Raw genomic sequence first — 21,030 nt, forward strand, 5'->3', positions numbered from 1 at the left:
TCTTACCATATGTTTTGTACATTCACGTCTCTGGGCCCTTGTACCTATTGTTCTGAGTGGTCCGACCTCACCTCCATGCCTGAAATGATCTTTTAAAGGTCTCTCCTTTGTGACTTTCAAGATACCATTTGGTCCCCCCAACAAATGTGTAAAACTAATTGCTTTCTCTTCTGTGATCCAAAAGCAATTTTTGCATGGCTATTTTAGCATTTATCTCATGTTATTATGGGTATCTGTGTACATTACTCCTCACCACCACTGCACATACATACATACTACACAGGGCTTTTACATACTTGATGATAAACATTTGTAAATTGAATTAAAATTAAAATCTGACTCCCAATTAGACACTACTATGTCATGTTGCATTGCCTCCTCTAAATAGTTAATGAACTCTACAATGTTAGGTAGGGACAGATTGCGTAAGATTTCAAAAGACCAAGCCTCTTCAACTAACTAAACCAAAAATCTCATTGAACAAAGATGTTTTTCTTTTGATGCTTTAGTGTTTCTTTCTTTATGAAATTCCAGAAACTTAGTTTTCACCCAGATTAACATATAATCTTTTCTCTCTTTCACCAAATGAACCAATTTATTTGAATACAATTGTATTGAGTTTGTATTGTATGAATTCTTTACATGCATTATATTTTTTAATCCTCACACAACTCAATGGGGGTAGGTACTGCAGTAACTGAGATGAGAATATTGGGATTTGGAGAGTTAAGTATGTAGCTGGTGTGAGGTGAAATGAGTGACTCCAATCTAGTCCTTGTGACTTCAAGTCTTAACCACCTCAAGTTGTAGATTCCTGCCGGCCCATTTCTTTTTATATATGCTTATATACATAGCGTTTGCCAGATCCTGATGCACATATTTTGAAAACATGAGGAAGAGGGAGAGCTTTGTGGTAGGGGAGTAAGGGAAGGTGCAAGTTGTATGGCATCTATTCCTCATTCAACCCCTGGTACTTGGTTTTAATTCCTATGGTTAGAGGGAGAGGGCCAGAAACTGAAGAAACTGTGTATGGAGAGACAGACAGACATTGTGAGATGGTGGCCCCATCGGGGCTCAGGTGGTGAAGTTTGGGGCAGAACTGGGGCAGAGGCCACTGGTTCCACTTGTGCAGTGCTCTGGCACTCCCAGGACTAGGAACTTCGATGCCATGACACTGGAGTGATCATAAGAGGCAGGAAAAGCCTTGAGCTCTGTTGAGTGACTCTGCTGTAAGGCACACGGAGGCAACAGGAACCAGAGCAAGTCAGCACCTGTGGGACAGCAGCTAAAGCTGAGCGCTTGGGCAGGAGCGAGTCACTACTTTGGGCATCCCAGAAAAGACCATGGAGAAAACTTAGAGATGCTAATTTCCATCAGTCAGGCTAGTGGGGAATTCTAGCTCCCTAATTAGGTCGCTAAAAGCAAATGTGTCTCTATTTTATAATTCCATGCAAGTGAGGTCTGGGATATATTTAATTATTGTTTTCAGACAAAGTACAGGCGAGAAGCTGTGTAATACAAGCACATTATCACCATGTTGCCGAAGCTATTGGCTTTGAGAATTCCTGGAATATATCCCTCTACTAAGCATTGCATATTTGTGTACATTTCAAGTACCTTTTAATACTGTGTTCTAGATGTATGTCTTTTTCTGCAGTCCAGTTATATGTTGGAACAGTGATTCAGTGTTTTAAATTTTTGCTTTATATTTTGGGTCTAAACTAGTGAATTGGCTCTACATAGTATTATGTTTCTTAACAATTTTTTTTAAATGTACATTTTTTTCAATATATAGGGGAAATATATAAACAGATTTTCAAAAATTTGTTTTTGGCTTACCCAAGCAAAGTGTATTTAGATGTATATTGTTTTATAATACATTTTCTTCTTATTGCATGGAAGAATAAAGGCCAGGGAGAAATATGGTACTAATTTTTTTTTTTTTTTTTTTTTTGTGGTACGGGCCTCTCACTGTTGTGGCTTCTCCCGTTGCGGAGCACAGGCTCCGGACGCGCAGGCTCAGTGGCCATGGCTCACGGGCCCAGCCGCTCCGCGGCCTGTGGGATCTTCCCAGACCGGGTCACGAACCCGTGTCCCCTGCATCGGCAGGCAGACTCTCAACCACTGCGCCACCAGGGAAGCCCATATGGTACTAATTTATATCTAATATTTTATAGGTTAAAATAATCTACATCCTATTTTTCTAAATTTTAAGGAAATTTACATTTTATTTCTTAAAATTTTCTAAACTTATTTTTTAAACATTTATTTATTTATTTAATTTATTTATTTTTGGCTGCTCTGGGTCTTAGTTGTGGCACGCGGGACCTTTGTTGCCGCCTGCAGGACCTTTGTTGCCGCCTGCGGGATCTTTAGTTGCTGCATGTGGGCTCTTAGTTGCGGAATGTGGGATCTAGTTCCCTGACCAGGGATCGAACCCGGGTCCCCTGCATTGTGAGCGTGGAGTCCTAACCACTGGACCACCAGGGAAGTCCCCAAGTTTTCTAAACTTATATGAGTATTATTTAGGTTAAAATAAGAGAATCAATTTTAAAAAGCCTTCTCCCATGTTTTTTTTTCCTTTTTTAGCATTTGTTTTCTGTGATAATGGAGTATTGATGTAGAACTTTGGAAAAGAAGAACATAAAGAAAATTAAAATCACACATATAATCCCACTACCAAGAGGTAGTTAACATTTTATCTCCTCAGTTTTTTCACTCTGCTTATATACTTAATAGAATGATGTTTAAACTCCTGATAATTATATATCCTGCTTTTTCGATTATATTATATTTTCCGATTTCATTAAATGTTTTAAGAAGATATGATCTTTCATGGCCACATAGCAGTCTATCAAAAATATATACCATCATTTAACCATTATCCTAATTTTAATACATTTGGGAGGCTTCTGTGTTTTTTCATTACTACAAATACTGCTACATTGAGCATCCTGGTCCACAAATCCGTCTCTTGTCTGCTGAGCCTATTGCTAGGAAGTCCCCAGATGTGCTCTTTTTGGGTAAAAATGTGTAACACCTTTAAGACTTTTACACTGTACTTTAAATAAATGTACATAAAAATCATCTAGCACAATGCCTGGCAAATAGGCACTCAAATACTGACTTTTAACATAGAAATTCTGCAGTATACTTGTCATTTCATCCTCAGTGATTTGGTTTTTCTAGTACCTGCCTTTCCTAGATTTGACTGATTCATTCATGTATTCCATAAATGTTTAATGAGCACCTACTATCTGTCCAGCCCTGTTAAGGTATATGTTAACTTGGACTTGGGGAATGTTATGAAAATACTTAAAAACCTCCTTTGACCCCTTTTTCCTGGAGAGATGAATCTGGGTCTTGATGTTGTAGAACATGAGCTCTGCCCTTTCTGAGCTTCTGATTTAAAAAAATGAAATGAAACGTACTTATACAATATAACTTTTTTTTTAAAATTCTGCCAAACTGACAAGGGAAATGCCTTTTTCTCACATTCTTGTTACTTGGCATGGCGTCCTCTGTGAAGGTTAAGTGTGTGGACCAAGTGGACTAGGTCAGGGTGGGTGATGGACTCGCCATCTTACTTCGTTATTGTGGGAACCTTATTAAAGGAGGTGGGATTTTATAAGCTGTTTGAAATGTAAGAACGAACATTTAGTGAGCTGTGAATGCATTTGTCTGGCATGATGAAAAATGTATAACCTAATTTTAGGTTTTGTTTTTTGATAATAAGTTTTCTTGTTTAAAGAATGTGAAACATGAATATGTAAGAAATGTTCTATATTCATACATTAGGGTGTTCGTATGCTTTTTTTAAACAGGTGATTATTGGCTCTCACTTATGATTAAAACACGGATTGTTAGGACTTTATACCTTGGTTAGATTTTATTTATCCTGGGAAGTATTTTTCTCTTGTTAAAATATTAATCTGAAATATTTTCACAAACACAAGTGACTTTTTGAAGGTCGTGCTCTTGCTTGTATGTATTTTCTTTTTGCAAATTATGCATCAGCCTCCCAGGGAGGAGGTGGTTCTTTGTGGTTATAGAATATTATACTTATAATAAATCAAACTAATTATATATTGATGAGTTAAATTCCTTATAATCGCAGGTAAGAAACTTTGCTATTCTACTTAGTATCTAAGACATTGGATATTTAGGAGCATTACAAAGCCCAATTTGGGTGTATATACTTTGTTGTGCTTTCCAAAGGCTTTAACAACAGTAGGAATGTACTGTCATCTCCAAGGGCTGTTAGAGTATTGTCACGTGAGAACATTAAAAGTAGAATCAATATACCCTTAGAAATATAAGGTTATTTGGATTACTTTCTTTTATTATCTATAATTTTAGATATATTACAAAGTACAGGTAAACTTGTTTTGTACAGTTAAACTTTTTACTTTTATTTTACTGAATGAAAATCTCATTTAACTTAACATTTTTCCATCAATACATAACTTCAGCCTGGTGAACAAGTATAGAATAGACAATTTATGTATTGTCATTTCTATTTCTTTTTTTTTGTCATTTCTATTTCTAATGGCCCAGTGGTAGGTAGGTGGGACATATCATAACAGAGACTATCATTAAATGCTGCTTTATATTCTATCAAGTATAATGATAGGAAAAAAAGTTAATTTTGTACAATAATGTTTGAAGTGACAGCTCCATGGAACTGGGGAAAGGAAGTGTATACATTGAGTAGCGACTAATCTTTATTAAGCACTTTGTATGGTATATGTCCAGCACATGGGAATTCTCTTGGAATGCTCACAAGAACCCCATTAGGTTTCTATCTCATTTTCACACTTTTTGGAAAACAGATAACTTCTTTAAGGTAGTAAGCTAGTAAGATGTGGAGCTGGATTGCAACCCAGTCTGAGTTCAGTGATTTCATGCAGTCAGATAATCTTACATTTCTTTTTGAGATAAATAAAAAGTTTAATATCATTGATTTGAAATTAGTACAATAATTATATTTAAAATGCTTTCATTCCATATTATGACCAGCCAGTTAAGAAAGGTGTGACAGTGGGCATAAAAGATTCAGAGGAAACATGAGGAAAAGGAAAGGGAAGAACCAGAGAAAGGAGGTAAGGTGACAGATGGAAACACAGGAAAGGGGAGAGGACAGCAAATGTCCTGGAGAGGAAGAGATATTCAGGCAGAGGTTGGGGAAGGAAGCAGAGAATGCCCAATTATATAGAAAAGGAGAGAACCCAGTTGGTTTGGAAGTCTAAGTTACCTTATAATTGTGGCTTTTCCCTTGCTTTGTGAATCTTAGCGTGCCTTTCGAAATACTAACTAGCTCTTCTGCTATTCAGAGTGCTTCCCCTGTTTTTTGTGTGTTAGCCTTCTGGGACTTAAGTTCATTTCACCCTTGGCGATGAAACCTCAATCAAAGTTAGATGATTCAGAATTCAAGTTGTGTTTACTACTTCTGTTTTTTCCTGTTTTCTTACATAACTCATGATACATCCACACAATCAGATTTTGGTAAGTGATCTGTCTGGTGGATTTAATGTAGCCTTCAGTCATATTCTTATGATTTTCTCCTTATACTCTTTGAAATGAATCCTCAAACTAACCATATCTCTTAATTCAAAAGTTTTATTTAGGAATGAAATAAAGCTTGACAGAATGGAAGAGGCTTTATTTTCAGAGAATTAAAACATATTTTCTGTGGTGTGACCAAAGAATTAATTGTATGTTTATGAAGCAACTACTTTATTATCAATTATGTTTAAGGTCTCAAATTTAGTGCTCATATAGATTCTTTGGTTGTATTTTAAGTATATTATTATGTTGTAATGAAAAGAATACTGGGCTCCTATGTAACCCTGTACAGATTACTTTAACTTCTCTGTTTGTTCCATTTGTAAAATGGAAATTACACCTGCCTGTTTATCTAACTGGGTGAGTGGACAGATGTATATGTGTACAGAAAATGCTTTGTAAATATTACTGCTGAATACAACTATGGCTGTTAGGTTAGTAGATTTCTTTTTAGATTACTCCTTTCATTAATTAAAGGATAAGCAGATGCAGAATAGACTAATTGTTCTGTTTCATTTACATTACCGAAATATTATTTCAATAAAATAAAGCAGTATTCGTCAAAGAAACTTGGTCAGCATATTAAAGGAAAGTGGTTGAGTCATACCTAACTTACCATAGATCTTTTTAATAGGGACAAATATCTATGCCATTAGTTCTGGACTGATGTCTCTCCCTTTCACAATACTTTAATGCATAACTTATAAATCTCTTTTTATCAGCCAATCTGACTTTTCCAAACCCAGACTAACATTAAGCAAGACAGGATGAGCAAAACTCAGGCAAGGTCAAATAAGCAATCAAATGATCAGATTCTCATTGGACACTAATGGAATTTTAGACTTTTAGAAAATGATTAGTTATGAATCTCAATGCCCTTTGTTGACAAAAGGTCAGTTTTTATAAAATTGTGGTAAATTTTTAATGAGATTTTTAAATTACCGTGTTGGATTGTTACCTCTATAAAACTATACAGAGTTCATTTTTCATATTAAGTCTCACATGAACATTTTTGCTGGAATGATAAGGGTGTCATGGCTCTGATTTTTTAAAGAGCCTATTGTTAGAGATATACTGAAATATTTACGGATAAATGTGATGTTTTAGAAGTGGATGGGGCTATTAATGAAAAGGTTGGCCATGAGTTAGTAACTAGTGAAGCTAGGTGATTGGTAAATGGAGTTTTATGTATTGTTTTTTCTACTTTTTTATATTTTTGAAATTTTTCATAATAAAAGGGTAAAAAATTTTACTGTTTTGTGCTTCTGATTTGCATAATGGTATAGTTGTATCATGCTAATTAAAAGTCAAAGTTGTATTAGTAAATATGAGTTCTTAAATAATCCTTATTTTTCTCATGATATATAACAGCAATACATATTCTAGCTTGCTACTGAAATGATATCAGGCATACAATAGCTTAAAATGTTTGAGAAAAATCTTATTTGTAATAATTGAGTATAATTTTTAGTTACATTTTTGTCTTCTTTCTACATATATATAGAAAGTAATAATTCATTGACTACTGCAAATGATTATATTAAAGTAGTGATCACACCTGTAATAAATGTTTTTCTTATATCTTTATTGGAATATAATTGCTTTACAATCTTGTGTTAGTTTCTGCTGTATAACAAAGTGAATCAGCTATATGTATACATATATCCCCATATCCCCTCCCTCTTGAGCCTCCCTCCCACCCACCCTCCTTATCCTGCCCCTCCAGATTGTCACAAAGCATCGAGCTGATCTCCCTGTGCTATACAGCAGCTTCCCATTAGCTATCCATTTTAAATTTGGTGGTGTATATATGTCAGTGCTACTCTCTCACTTCATTCCATCTTCCTCTCCCTCCTCCCCTAACCCCACCATATCCTCAAGTCTGTCCTCTATGTCTGTGTCTTTATTCCTGCTCTGCCACTAGGTTCATCAGTACCGTTTTTTTAGATTCCATATATGTGCGTTAGCATACGGTATTTGTTTTTCTTTTTCTGACTTACTTCACTCTGTGTGACAGACTCTAGTTCCATCCACCTCATTACAGATAACTTAATTTTGTTCCTTTTTATGGCTGAGTAATGTTCCATTGTACATATGTGCCACATCTTCTTTATCACACCTGTAATAAATGTTTAACATTTACTCTTCTCACTAGATTGTAAGGGCAGTCTGTCTTAATCATTGTATGTAACACAGTACTTGGCACATAGTATTTGCTCAGTAAATATTGTTGTCTGACCATAGTTTAAAAGAAAACTATTTCTGTTTAAATAACATTATTTTAGATTTCTTTTTAAAATTTACTAACGATATGAAAATTTTCTTACATAAAGAGCATAGTGAAAAGGTCTTAATGAAATGATTTATAAAGTGAATCTGTACCAAGTGTTTTGTCTCCATATTTAGCTATTTCCTTTGATATGATCAGTACCAGTTTGTTTTGTGTTTTTGTTATACTGTTTCAAAGGAGGGGACTTTCTAGTGCATTAATTGTAAGTGTACACTACACCCTGTGAAAAATAATACAGAAAAACAAAGGAAGGTGAAAATGAAAAAGAATTTTTTCATAGAGTTTGAAGACTCCACTAAAGCAATGGAGAAATTTTGTGTTCCATTTTAAAGCTCCTACAAGTATAATGTGTGGTTACTTGGTATCTAAGTAAAATTTCTTCATTTGGGACTTTTATCATCACAGTACTTCACATAGTACTTCTTTGTCTGTCGTTAGACGTGGATGCTTTCTGACTCTGGCACGTGCCTAGGCCTCATTGAGGTACCCCTCTGTGTGGTATGCTACTGTTCACGTGGGGGCAGGGACCTGCTGCAGCCATAGTCCACTGGCAGCCTCTCTGAGGCCAGAATATCCCTGTAGCTGGTCCTGGGTACACCTGCTGGGTTTTGAAGTACAACTTTCCCTTTATCACCCTTCCGTTAGAGTCTTCAATGAATGGCTCCATCAATTATGTGCCTGCAGTATGCCGGAACTCAAGGAGACCTTACAGTTTTTTAATCCCTATATTACTCATGTTACCAATAAAATAGATTACCTCCCTCCCTCCCTCCCATATCAAGTCATAACCATTCTGCCAGGCTTTCAACCCTCCATAGTCTAGTCACCTCTTCAAACCTGGTTTCAGATCTAGTCAGAAGGTCCTGGGAAACTGAACTAAACTAGACTGGGATGCAGTACATAGGCTAAAATATTCCCAGGGATCTCACTAGTAGTTGTGGCAGCTATACTTTTTTTTTTGCAGTATGTGGTCCTCTCACTGTTGGGGCCTCTTCCGTTGCGGAGCACAGGCTCTGGACGCGCAGGCTCAGCGGCCATGGCTCACGGGCCCAGCCACTCCGCGGCATGTGGGATCTTCCCGGACCGGGGCACGAACCCGTGTCCTGCATCGGCAGGCGGACTCTCAACCACTGCGCCACCAGGGAAGCCCCGTGGCAGCTCTACTTGTTCATATCCCAACCTGTCTCCTCTCTGCTCTCTGTACCTCATCTTCATACTGCACTAGTACTTGACATGAGGCATCGTGCATATCGTAGGTACTCAAATGTTTGTTGAACTAAAGGGATTTAAGAGACTGAGCAACTCTGAGTGAAATAAGCCCTTTACTATAAATGTGCTTTCTTCAGTTTTGAAGGCATCGCTGAATCTAGCCATTGACTACTGGGGTCACTTCTCTTCTGCTTTCCTAAACCAATAGGGGATACTTAGACAACCAAACTCTACTCCAGCTGACTTCTGCCCAGAATCATACGACTCTTCTAGTCTGATGAATTTTGCTGAACTGGAACACATGGAAATGTTTTTGCCCTTCGGTTATAAAGCTCAGTTAGAACCCAGCCTAAGCAGATTGCTTTATGCTGGCTTTATTTTGCATTCAGAAGGTGAGGGCACCCCATAGGCCCACGGACCACTCTGGCTGAAAGACACGAATAAAAGTAATGAGGTTAGCATTCTTCCTGGAAAATTCTTTAGGAAGTAGACTCACTATGTCCTTGATCCCTGTTGCTCTTTGTCCTTAGAGGTAGAAAGAAGGCCTTGAATTGGTCCTAAAGTCCTAAGTGAGATTAGGTAGTCACCCTGCTAATTTCCTCCCATTCGTTTTCCAGTTCACTCCAGAATCAAAGTGCTGCTGTTTCTTTCTTTGAAAGCTGTATATCCCATTCTTAGCCATGGCTTCTTTGTGGCACTTGGAACCAATAAGATCAACAGATCAAATTTTCTTAGCATTAAAAAGGACTTGTTGGGCTTCCCTGGTGGCGCAGTGGTTGAGAGTCCGCCTGCTGATGCAGGGAACACGGGTTCGTGCCCTGGTCCGGGAAGATCCCACATGCCGTGGAGCGGCTGGGCCCGTGAGCCATGGCTGCTGAGCCTGCCCGTCCGGAGCCTGTGCTCCGCAATGGGAGAGGCCCGCGTAGCACAAAAAAAAAAAAAAAAAGGACTTGTTTTTCAACATCGAAACAAGGTATTAACATGCATCAAGACAGGACTTCATTCATTCACTCCTTTTCATTTTGGAGCCCCTGTTGTGTGCCAGGCCCTGTGCCAAGCACTGGGCTTAGCGCAGTGAATGGGAGATAGGTGGGGAGACCACCACTTAGTGAGCAAGGGTAGGGGGTGGTGGGGTGATGAAAACAGGTGGAAGAGTTAGGGAGGAGTCACATTATGCAGGGCCTGGTAGGTTATAGAGGAGTTGGGATTTTATTCTTGGAGTAATTGGTACCATTGGAGCATTTTGAATGGCAGACTGACATGATCAGATTCGCACTTAAAAAGATCACTGTGGCTTGATGGGTGGAGAACAGATTTGCGGGCTCAAGAGTGGCAGAAAGAGGTCCAGTGTGCAAGCTATTGAAAATGTCCAGGAGAAGGAGGACATGTCTTGGACCGTGGTGGTCTGTGGTATCAGTACAGATGGCAAAGAGATAGCTCCATGTATACCCAGGGTCATCTTCAGTACTAATATTTGGAGGGTCTAGTTAGTTGTGAATGTTAGATTTAGTTATGGGACTGTTTCTGGATTGATTTCATAAGACTCTTTAAGAGAACTTATTAAAAGTATATATTTCTGGGGCTTCCCTGGTGGCGCAGTGGTTGAGAGTCCGCCTGCCGATGCAGGATACACGGGTTTGTGCCCCGGTCCAGGAAGATCCCACATGCCGCGGAGCGGCTAGGCCCGTGAGCCATGGCCGCTGAGCCTGCACGTCCGGAGCCTGTGCTCCACAATGGGAGAGGCCACAACAGTGAGAGGCCCGCGTACAGAAAAAAAATATATATATATATATATATATATATATATATATATATATATTTCTGGGTCCTGAATTAGTAGGTTTGGGGTGAAGTCTAGAGAAAACTTTTTTTTCTGAGCAGGGTCACAAAATACTTTTATATTATTTAGGACACTCATGTAGGATTACACACAACAATTCTTTGATGCCAGCAGTATAAAAATGTCCAAAGATTGCTCCACCTTTTTAGAGTTAGTACTACAAATTCCTTTCCTCCCCAGATATGCTAGCATCATTTCCAAAAGTTAATCTTTCAGTGCAGATTACAAAACCCTTTTCATTGACTCAGTCTTACTCTGATAAAGATAGATCTCTCCTCCCATGTTCCAAGAAAACTTTGTCTTAAAATAAGAATAAATTGCATCTCTTTATTTAGAATCCTGAAATTTTTGTAAAAGCTTCTCCCAACCTTATTTTCTTATTCTTTAATTTTAATCCTTTTTAGGTGAAAGTGCTTTCCTGGATTGTCAGGTTCTACTTATGTGGTTTTATAATTCACTACCGTTAATCCAGCTTCTTCAACACCTCTGAATTAGACTACCCCAGCCCTCTCCTATGCTTTCCTCTTTTGGGAGGGTTCTCAGGATATACAGGACTATCACGGCATTGGCAGCACACCTGGTCTACCTATAGGAGATGAAAAAAATAATCAAGGGAAGCACTTCTCTTCAGGAAATTCTTTAAAAAGTAGACCTACTGTGCCTTGATCCTTTTCACTCTACTTCTCTGGGGCTAAAGGGAGGGCCTTAAATTTGCTTTTGAGTGAAATTAGCACCATGAAATGAATCACAACCTAGTGTGTATAAGTTAAAGGGCATGGGTTTCAAAACCTAAAAGACCAAAGTTTAAAGCCCCACTTTGCCACCTGCTAGTGATTTGATTTGGGGGAAGTCAATCTCTAATAGGCTTATTTTAGTCACCTGTTAAATGGGGATAATGTTGCCTCTCGAGGCTATTATGAGCATCTCCTGTGATGCATAGAGAGGACTTAGCTTGGCACACAGTAAGGCCTTAGTAAATATAGCCATTTTATTATCTACTCTCTCTTAAACTCTTTGGCTACTAGTACCCCAAACCTCAACAGAGTGAGCTGTGTCCAGAGACTGAATCCCTAGATTCAACAATTAAAAAAAAAATTTGTAAACAATAACTCTCCAAGCAAAATTAGTGACCCTGTACTGCTCACCTTCTGTTCTTTCTCTTTCTTCTAGCCCAGAATAGTTTAGTCATGTATGAACACTTCTAACACAGTGGCTATTACATTTGCCCCGTTTTAGAATTTTCTAGGACTATTGTTTCTACCTCCTGGAGAGGTTTCTGTCTTGTAGCCACATTTGATCTCCCAAGAAACCACCCTCAAAGGATTTCTGAGTGCAGCTTTCAAGAGCTTATGAGAACTAACATTTTCCTTTTCCCTCTGCCCCCTGTGTTTCTGGTTTTCATTTGCTTAGGGTTTAGCAACTAGAGAAGGCCCCCTTAAGGTTCACAAATGGAAGCTCTACAGGAATCTTTGTGTGTGTTTATATTATTGAGGCTTTTCATGGTTCTTGTGACTCTGAAGGCACAATAGACATTCCCTATCACCAGGGCTTTTCCACCTTGTAACACTAAATGCACTTGCATGCTTTCCATGCTGCTATAAAAGTATAAGCTGGCTTTTAGAATGCCAGCTTAAGGAGACGGTCTTCTCTACGTCTGTCATGTGAAGAGATGACACTATTGAATCTGAGGTTCATCGTCCTCTTTATCTCCATCACAGCTTTGACTAAAAGATCAAAATCTGCTTTGCAAGCTGATCTCATTCCCCCCTGATTTTCTGATACTACTTTCCAAATCCTGAGCCACATTTCTCTTTGCATACGGATTCTTTTCTTCTGCCTGCTTTTCCCACAGTCTGTAAGTAAGTAAGATCCTTCAAAATCAAACCGTTACAGGTGTCTTTTCAACAAATAGCGCTGGGGCAATTCATATGCAAAAAAAAAAAAAAATGAACCTTTCACCTTACTTCACACTATTCACAAAAATCAACTCCAAGAGCACCATAGACCTAAATGTTAGAGCTAAGACCACCATTAAGGAAATGAAAAGACAAGGCACAGAATGGAAGAAAATATTTGTGAAACAAGAATCTGATAAAGGACTTGTATTCAAGTTATATAAAGAACTCTTACAACTTAAGAAGAAAACAACCCGATTTTGAAAATGTGTAAAAAATTAAGCTTATACTTATCGGTAACATGACTCAGTAATTCCACTCCTAGATATTACACAAGAGAAATGAAACATAATGTCCATACCAAGACTTGTATGTGAACGATCACAGAAGCATTATTTATCAAAGCTCCAAACTGGAAACAATTAAAATGTTTATCAACTGGTAAACAGATAAACAAAATGTAGTATAGTCCTACAGTGCAATTCTACTCAGCAATAAAATGAGCCAACTATTTATACATGTAACACCAAGGATGAATCTCAAAAACATTGCACTAGTGAAAGAAGCTAGATACAAAAGACTACTTATGATAGAACTCTATATGAAATTTCTAGAAAAGGCAGGTATGGATGTGTAAAGCATGGTTGTCTAGCGGCGGGAGCTGTGATTGAACATATGGGCATAAGGGATAAAGGGAATTTTGGGGGTGGTGCGATGCAAGTGTTCTACAACTGGATCCTGGTGTTGGTTGCACAACTGTTTAGGTTTAAGGCCTTTTATTAAGTCTCCTAAAACACATCTAAGCCTACTAAGAGTGTTTCTGTACTCCAAGGACTTACTCTGGTCTTGTTTGGCTTATAGGACTCTGTTGATGCTGGAGGCTCCTCCGAGCTTATTCTGATTCCTTGAGCTGAAAGAGAAAGACCCACCAAGCACATGTTAATACCATTTTTTCTTCTCTCTGAAAGCTCTAACACCTTGGACTTGAGCTTTCTTGTGTCCTTAATCCTTATCTGAATTCCTCTTCCCCCTTTTGAAGATGGACCTAGGAGAGGCCTGATGTTAGAGTGAGATTAGGCAGGGTTATTTGACCAAATGGCCATAGTTATTTAACCTTTGTTCGCTCTCATCTTCCCCGCCCACCCCACTTTTTAATAGAAGTTTGTTTTCACTAAAGCTTCAGGCAGTTTTAGTGCCTTAAATATTCTTTGTTAACATAATGTTTTTAGAAAGCTGAGTGTCAGGAAGGCCCATTTTTAATTTATCAATGGCACCCTTACTCTTAATCTGCTGAAGCATACTTTACTTTTGAGGGCAGAATTAATCTTTTATCAGACGTACCATGGATGCTGTTGGTTTCATTATTTTAGGAAAATGTTCTTGGGTTGTTTCAGAACTAATGCTACCCACATACGTTTATTTTCCAATATCTATTCAGAATAGATAAGGAAGATACAAAGTAAGAGTCACCCATATTAAATTTAATGCAAAGGAGATGCAAGTCACTGCTGTTTGAAAAACTAACAGTGGTGTTTAACTTGTTGATTTCATCTTGACTGTGAGGAAAGTGAATCTGAAATTAAGCCTATGATAGAGAATATTTGGACCTTCTTTAATAAGCTACAACTTTGTGGAACAGTGAAGAAAATGTTAGCACAATTATAAGAAGATAATTTTATACATGGAAAGTTTTTGGAGGTTGAGGGAGACAAAAAAGGAATTTCAGTCTGCCCTTTGTTTAAAGCAGGGCCATGTAGAAATGCCAAAAGCTGTCAGTGTAACTTCTTTGCAGCTCTGGGGCCTCAAGTTTTCACATCCCTAAGAGTCTCTTAGGGGCTTGTTAAAAATACAGATCCTTGGGCCACACCCCTTTTGGCTCTGAGATTTTACTAAACTCCTCAGGGGATTCTAATATGTATTACATTAGGTAAGGTTCTTCAGAGAATCGGAATTAGTATGAGGTGTGTGTGTGTGTGTTTGTAAAAGAGATTATTGTAAGGAATTGGCTCATGTAACTATGGAGGCTGAGAAGTCCCCAAATCGGCAATCTGGAGACCAAGGAAAGCTGATGGTGTACTTCTAGTCTGAGTGTGAATGCATAGGAACCAGGAGAGCCGATGATATAAGTTCCAGTCCAAGTTTGAGTCTAAAGGTAGGAAACCGGTGTCTCAACTTGAAGACAAGGCAGACAGAGAGAAAGAGAGAGAGAGAGCAAATTTTCCTTCACTCAACCTTTTTGTTGCATTCAGACCTTCAACGGATTGGATGTGACTAAGGTTGAGTGGTCACCTTGGGGAGAGCAATCTGCTTTACACAGTCTACTGTTTTAAATGTTAATCTCATCCAGAAACACCCTCAGACATACCCAGAATAATGTTTAATCAAACATCTGGGTGCCTCGTGGTGTAGTCAGGGTGACACATAAAATTAACCATCACACCATCCAAATCTGAGGAATCTGAAGCAGTGAGGGGCAAAACCAGATTTCTTGGAAGAAACACTTGCAGGGAGAAACCTTACAAAGAGACCATTGTTGCACTTTAGGAAGCAATTGTACAATTTCAGTTATAAAAGATGTCCAGACTAGGCAAATTCATAGTGACAGAAAGTTGCCAGGGGCTGGAGGCTGGAGTTGGAATAGGGGAGTGACTGCTAATGGGCATGGTGTTTCTTCTTGGGGTAAGGAACATCTTCTGGAATTAGATATTGGTGATGGTTGTACAACTTGTGAATATGCTAAAAACCACTTGAACTGTTCCTTTTGAAGGGGTGAATTTTGTAGTTTGTGAAGTGTATGTCGATAAAATATGTACATATCTATTGAGAGATGCGAAGAAGTGGAGGTAGATAGTGTTGACATCTCTGAGACATTTTCTGTGAAGAAGTAAACAAACATGGGGTGATAGAAAGGGATGTGGGGTTGAGGGAGGATTTAAAAAAAAAACCACAGGACATGTTGCAGCATGTCTGTATATGGATTCAAATGATCCATTGGAAAGGGAAATATTAATGATGCAAGGTAAGGCAGAGGGAATTTGCAGTAGCCAAATCCTTAAATTCACTCAGTGTAATGCCACCTTGACTTTCTTCATGTCTCTTCCCTAGGTGACAGATCAATCGGTGAAAGCATTTGCTGAGCACTGTCCTGAACTTCAGTACGTTGGCTTCATGGGTTGTTCAGTTACTTCTAAAGGAGTCATTCATCTAACCAAGGTAGGAACCGTGGCTACGTCTCCTTAGTTTTTCCGAGTATCATTCATATCAGTGCCCTAGCAATGTTATACGTACTTGAATGAGGACTACTCAGACCATTATAGAAGTGTAAGTAGTGTTTGGTAAAATTAAAATCACTTTAAGGCAACAATACAAAATCTATCCTTTCTGAAATGGTACATTCATTTAAACAAGAAACTTTTTTGCTTTTTCATTTGCTAATGACTATGAAATATATACATTAAAGAAACTGATATATATGACAAAACATATTGAGATGTTAATGTATTGTGTTAGAAGATATTTTGATGAAAGTGTTCACTGGTCACATATCATTAGATCTTCTGAGCATTTGGCTTTTAAGAAGTGAATATGGCCAGTGCATATGATTAAGCTGAGTATGTAACGTGAAAAGAGAAGCAAATGTATGTCAAAAATTAACTTTATAGTTCAGAGAGTTTACTTGTATACCAAATATATGAAATCTCATATTTTAGCAATAATGAAAATACCAGTTCCTTTGTAATCTCTCCCTTTCAATGTGTCATCTCTGCTGTTTTTCAGAGTTCTAAAATAATTAGGAGCTAATTCTTATATACATGTTTTAGAAAACTGGTTACTATAAAATTTACTTGTGTATTATCTGAAATTTGTCAGGTCTCTTCAAGCTTACAGCTTAGCGGGATATAATGTTTTTCTTTCTTCCTAGGAAAAGAGCAAATGTTTACGAGTTACCTAGAACAATGGCAATAAGGCCCAGTGGATAGGAATCTGGGCTCTGTTGTCAGCTCCTGTTTGAATCTTGGCTCTGCCATTTATTACCTAAGTGAGCAAATTATTTTTCAGGGAATTAATTGAAGTAATATATGCAAGATGCTTGCCTCAGTATCGAAACCACAGTAAGTGCTAAGTAAACTTTAGCTACTATTATTAAAATGGGTGCTACAATATCTAAATTGCTGGAAAATCAGAGCAAACTTTGAAAAAAAATCAAATCACTGTTCTAGTCTAGTGTATCTGAAACAGAGCCTGTGGTTGTTCTGTGTCTTAAATGACTGATCAGCTTTAATTATATTTTGAGGATCAGAGCCTACAGCCAGCAGAGAGGACAGGCACGTTATTCTCTCTTATTGCTCTATCAAAACATCTCAGTGTAACCAAGACCATATGTAACCATAATTTTTTACTCATTTTCTAGAACCTTGGCCTGAACATTTTGGTAGATGAGTATTTTTCTCGTCACATCTAATGCTGTTTATGGTGTAGAGTAGAAATGCCTTTGGAGGAACAGCTTGTGCACAACAAGGGTTATAATGACCGTATGTGGGCTTTTTACGATCACTTGAAATTGTACTCATTAAAGACAAAACAAGACTTATTAGATCAGTAAGTGCTTCCCTGAGCATTTTGAGATGGCCAAAAATTATTGTACACTGGTACTTAAAAGATCAGAATTATTTTCTTTGACAAAATAGTAGCGATAGCAAATGTCAGCTTTGGAAGGCTTAATTTGCTGAGAAGATTATTGTGAAGATTATATACCAGGATTGGTGTTTTGGCCTGTTAGCAGTCAGAATCTACTGGATTCATATCAAAGCTGGTCCACGGCGTTTTAGGAGCATCTTTCTTGCTCAGCACAGTATTTGTTTTGATGAGAAGACTGGTTTGTGGCATAATATTGCTTAGTTTCATGGATTCGGGTAAAGGCAAGATAGCATTTTAAACATGTATAACTTTTGCGAAGCTATTTTGCTTATCTTATCTCTTGAAAACCAAGGGTAGAACTCAAGTTTTAATAAAATAAAAGCTTTTTTGTTAAAATATTTGCATTCTGACAGTATTTTTCTACTAAGACATTATACAAAATGTAATTTACATTCACAAAATGTTTGTAAATATATAAATGTTCCTAGAAAGTTGTGTTACCCTTATTATAATCATGGTATATAGCTCTAAATAATTTATTATCAACATGGTATGTAATTCTTAAATAAATGATTAGGGAGATATGAGATGCAGAGTGTTGAGAGTTACTGGTATAAATACATTTAATTTTATATGATTTAGAAAATCTCTCCAAGTTATTACTTTACTAAGTCTCTGGCTCTAAGTTTGCTACTAGAAGCAGGTGCCTTAGTTTCCTCCTATGAAGAGATGTGCCTGTATTACGTGATCTATCTCTAGAGTTTCTTACAGCCAGACAAATCTCTGAATTTGAGTCATTGGCCTGGACGAGACTGTGAGTGGCTGTCACTGAAACTAAGGAATGTCAAGTCTTTAGTAAGTTAGAAGGGAAAATTGGGGATTTGTGACATCTTAGATTGTTAAATCAAGGGCAAGAAGACAGAAGATTGGGAATAAATGGAAGAATATTGATATTCTATTACTGTGGTCTCGTGGACTTAATTTTACTTTGATGCTCTCAGTCTTGGCTGGACTCTATTTATTGATGACACACCCTTAGTCTTCAGATAGATTCTGCTAATATCAAGCAATATTGAAGTAAGCGGCCTTCCTTCTAAGCTGCTGTGACTATGTAAATGAGAGTCCAGAAGTAGCCAAGACTGAATGCCCACAGGTGGAGAAGATAAAGTCAGCTTTACCAGAGTGGGTTTGGAAGCAATGATAAGAACTTTTGAGGTCTCTAACAGTTGAGAATGTTAATGACTTGTATCCGGCAGAATTGAGCTTCCTCCAACACAGGTGTGTTCTTTTCACTGCCATGTACCTATTTATAAATGTAAAATATTTCTATCTTGTACTTTTGCTCTCCTTCCCACTTTTCAAAAACAAGTTCAGCAAATGCAAATGTATAGTTAACCCCTAGTGACTAGACTGTAGTGCCTAAATATCATTTGCCACATTAAGGACTAATAGGAACATGTCAAAGGACCCAAAAGCCAACATGAAGTGCCTCTCACTGGCCTAAGCTGGGATACGTTGAGCATCAAAAAGGAAAATGGCTGAAATGGATTAAAACAAATGTATAAAAGTCATGAGTTTACAATGATCTATAAAAAAAACAAAACAGAACTGGATTTCTTCTTCCAGTTAAGATGGAGTAGTGGGGACCAGATTTACTCTCTTCCCTGAAACAACCTAGAAAAACTGATAAAATATATGAAACAATGGTCTTCAAGACACTGGATATCAGACAACCAAGGACAGTGATCCCTGAGATCTAAGAAACAAACAAGAGAAGCCCTATGCTTGCCTTCATCTAATATGTTGGAAGAGTTTCCAGCTTGTAGCACAGAGAGGGATAACCCAGGCAAAACTCAGCAGACTGTCTGAGTTGAGACAGAACCGAAAGTCCAGGGAGACCAGGATAGCCAGAATTCAGAGGACAGAGTACCAGAGTGGAGAGAACTTGCATAGAAAACCCCAGAGATTGGAGTATGCTCTCCCTTCCTTGCTCATCCAGTCCTAAATAACCCATGAGTAAAGAAGAAATCAAAAGAGAAATTAGAAAGTATTTTGAACTGAATAAGAATGAAAACACAACACATCAGATTTAGTGTGATGCTACTAAAGTATTTACTTTAAATACCACCAAACACCTGTATAAAAAAAAAGGTCTCTAATCAATGACCTTAGCTTCTGCCTTATGAAACTTGAAAAAAGAAAAGCAAATTAAACTCAAAGTAAGCAGAGGAAAGGAAATTATAAAGATCAAAGTGGATATCAATGAAATGGAAAACAAAAAAAAGAGAAAATTAATGAAATTAAAGGTTGGTTCTTTGATAAACTCGATAAATCTCTATTGAGACTACTTAAAAGAGAGAGAGAAATTGCCAATACCATGACTCAGAGGAGTAACGTAGCTACAGATTCTCCAGATATTAAAAGGATAACAAGCAAATATTATGGACATCTTTATGCCTCTAAATTCAACAAGTTAGATGAAATGGAAAATTTATTTGAAAGATGCAAACTTCCAAAGCTCACTGAAGAAGAAATAGATTACTTGAATACCTCTACATCTCTTAAAGAAATTACGTCTGTTGTTAAAAACCTTCCCTCCAATGATACTCTGTGCCTAGATTGCTTCATTGGTGAATTCTACCAAATATCTGATATATTTTAAAAACTTTATCACTAAGAGATACATACTTGAGTATTTATTAATGAAATGACACAATGTTAGGGATTTGCATTAAAATATTACAAAGGGATAAAAAGAAAAAAAAGTGGATAGGCCACTAAAGGAGACAAAAATGGCAAAATATAGATAATTGAGCTGGGCTATAGGACATGGCGGTTCATTATATTATTCTCATTACTTATATTTGAAAATTTCCATAATAATAAAAAAGCTTATAAGGGGTTAAAAATGTTGCTATTAATATAACATGATAAAATCATACTATTCAATAGCATGCTTTTTGAGAATGCATAATACCATGGAAAATGCTCAGGATAATAATTAATAATCATATACATTAGTATATAATATTAATTTAAAATCAGTTGAACAGATAAGCCAATGGAATCTGAAATGTCAAAGTGACACATTATTTTGACGTATAGTTGGAGTGCAAACCTCAGAAGTGCTGTGGGTTCATGAGTTTAATGCCACAGATCCATTGTGAATTGACTTAGATCAGTTCAAATGATTTCTACCAGTAGTCAGGAAGATGCTATTTTATATGACTATTAAGGATGATGGTGAAGAATTTTTGACAAAATGTTCATTTTCATTATATGCTATATAAAAATTTATATTTGTCATAACTTAAGATTGTTGATAAATTTAAAAGTTGTGTTTATTAATTAATGATATAATTCTGATGATATCTTAATTAATGATATTAATTCTGGTGATACCTTAGATCTTATTGTTGCTTATATACATGAACTGAATTCTTAGGATGTGTCAGATATGGGTATGTTTGTTTTTGTTTTTAAATAGAGGTTTTTTTTTTTGAAGGTAACTGCTAAAAAAATGCCCAAAGTTCAGATATTTTCTTGGACCATATCATATTAAAGAACTCTTTTAAAAACACATATTTTAAAAG

At 37.2% G+C, this 21,030-nt stretch overlaps 1 protein-coding gene across 8 annotated transcripts in view; it reads left to right on the forward strand.

The window, feature by feature from the left end:
• FBXL17 (F-box and leucine rich repeat protein 17) overlaps positions 1 to 21,030 on the forward strand; it is a 475,832-nt gene that overhangs the window by 126,778 nt on the left and 328,024 nt on the right. For all 8 annotated transcript variants that reach the window (XM_027100329.1, XM_027100336.1, XM_027100341.1 and 5 more), the window contains one exon: positions 15,905 to 16,012. In XM_027100329.1, the coding sequence (XP_026956130.1) occupies positions 15,905 to 16,012 (108 nt within the window). The remainder of the gene's footprint in view (positions 1 to 15,904; positions 16,013 to 21,030) is intronic.

Source organism: Aethalodelphis obliquidens, unplaced genomic scaffold (genome assembly GCF_003676395.1).
Source record: "Aethalodelphis obliquidens isolate GAN/ISIS:26980383/991018 unplaced genomic scaffold, ASM367639v1 scaffold4, whole genome shotgun sequence".
In the NCBI taxonomy this organism is placed as follows: Eukaryota; Metazoa; Chordata; class Mammalia; order Artiodactyla; family Delphinidae; genus Aethalodelphis; species Aethalodelphis obliquidens.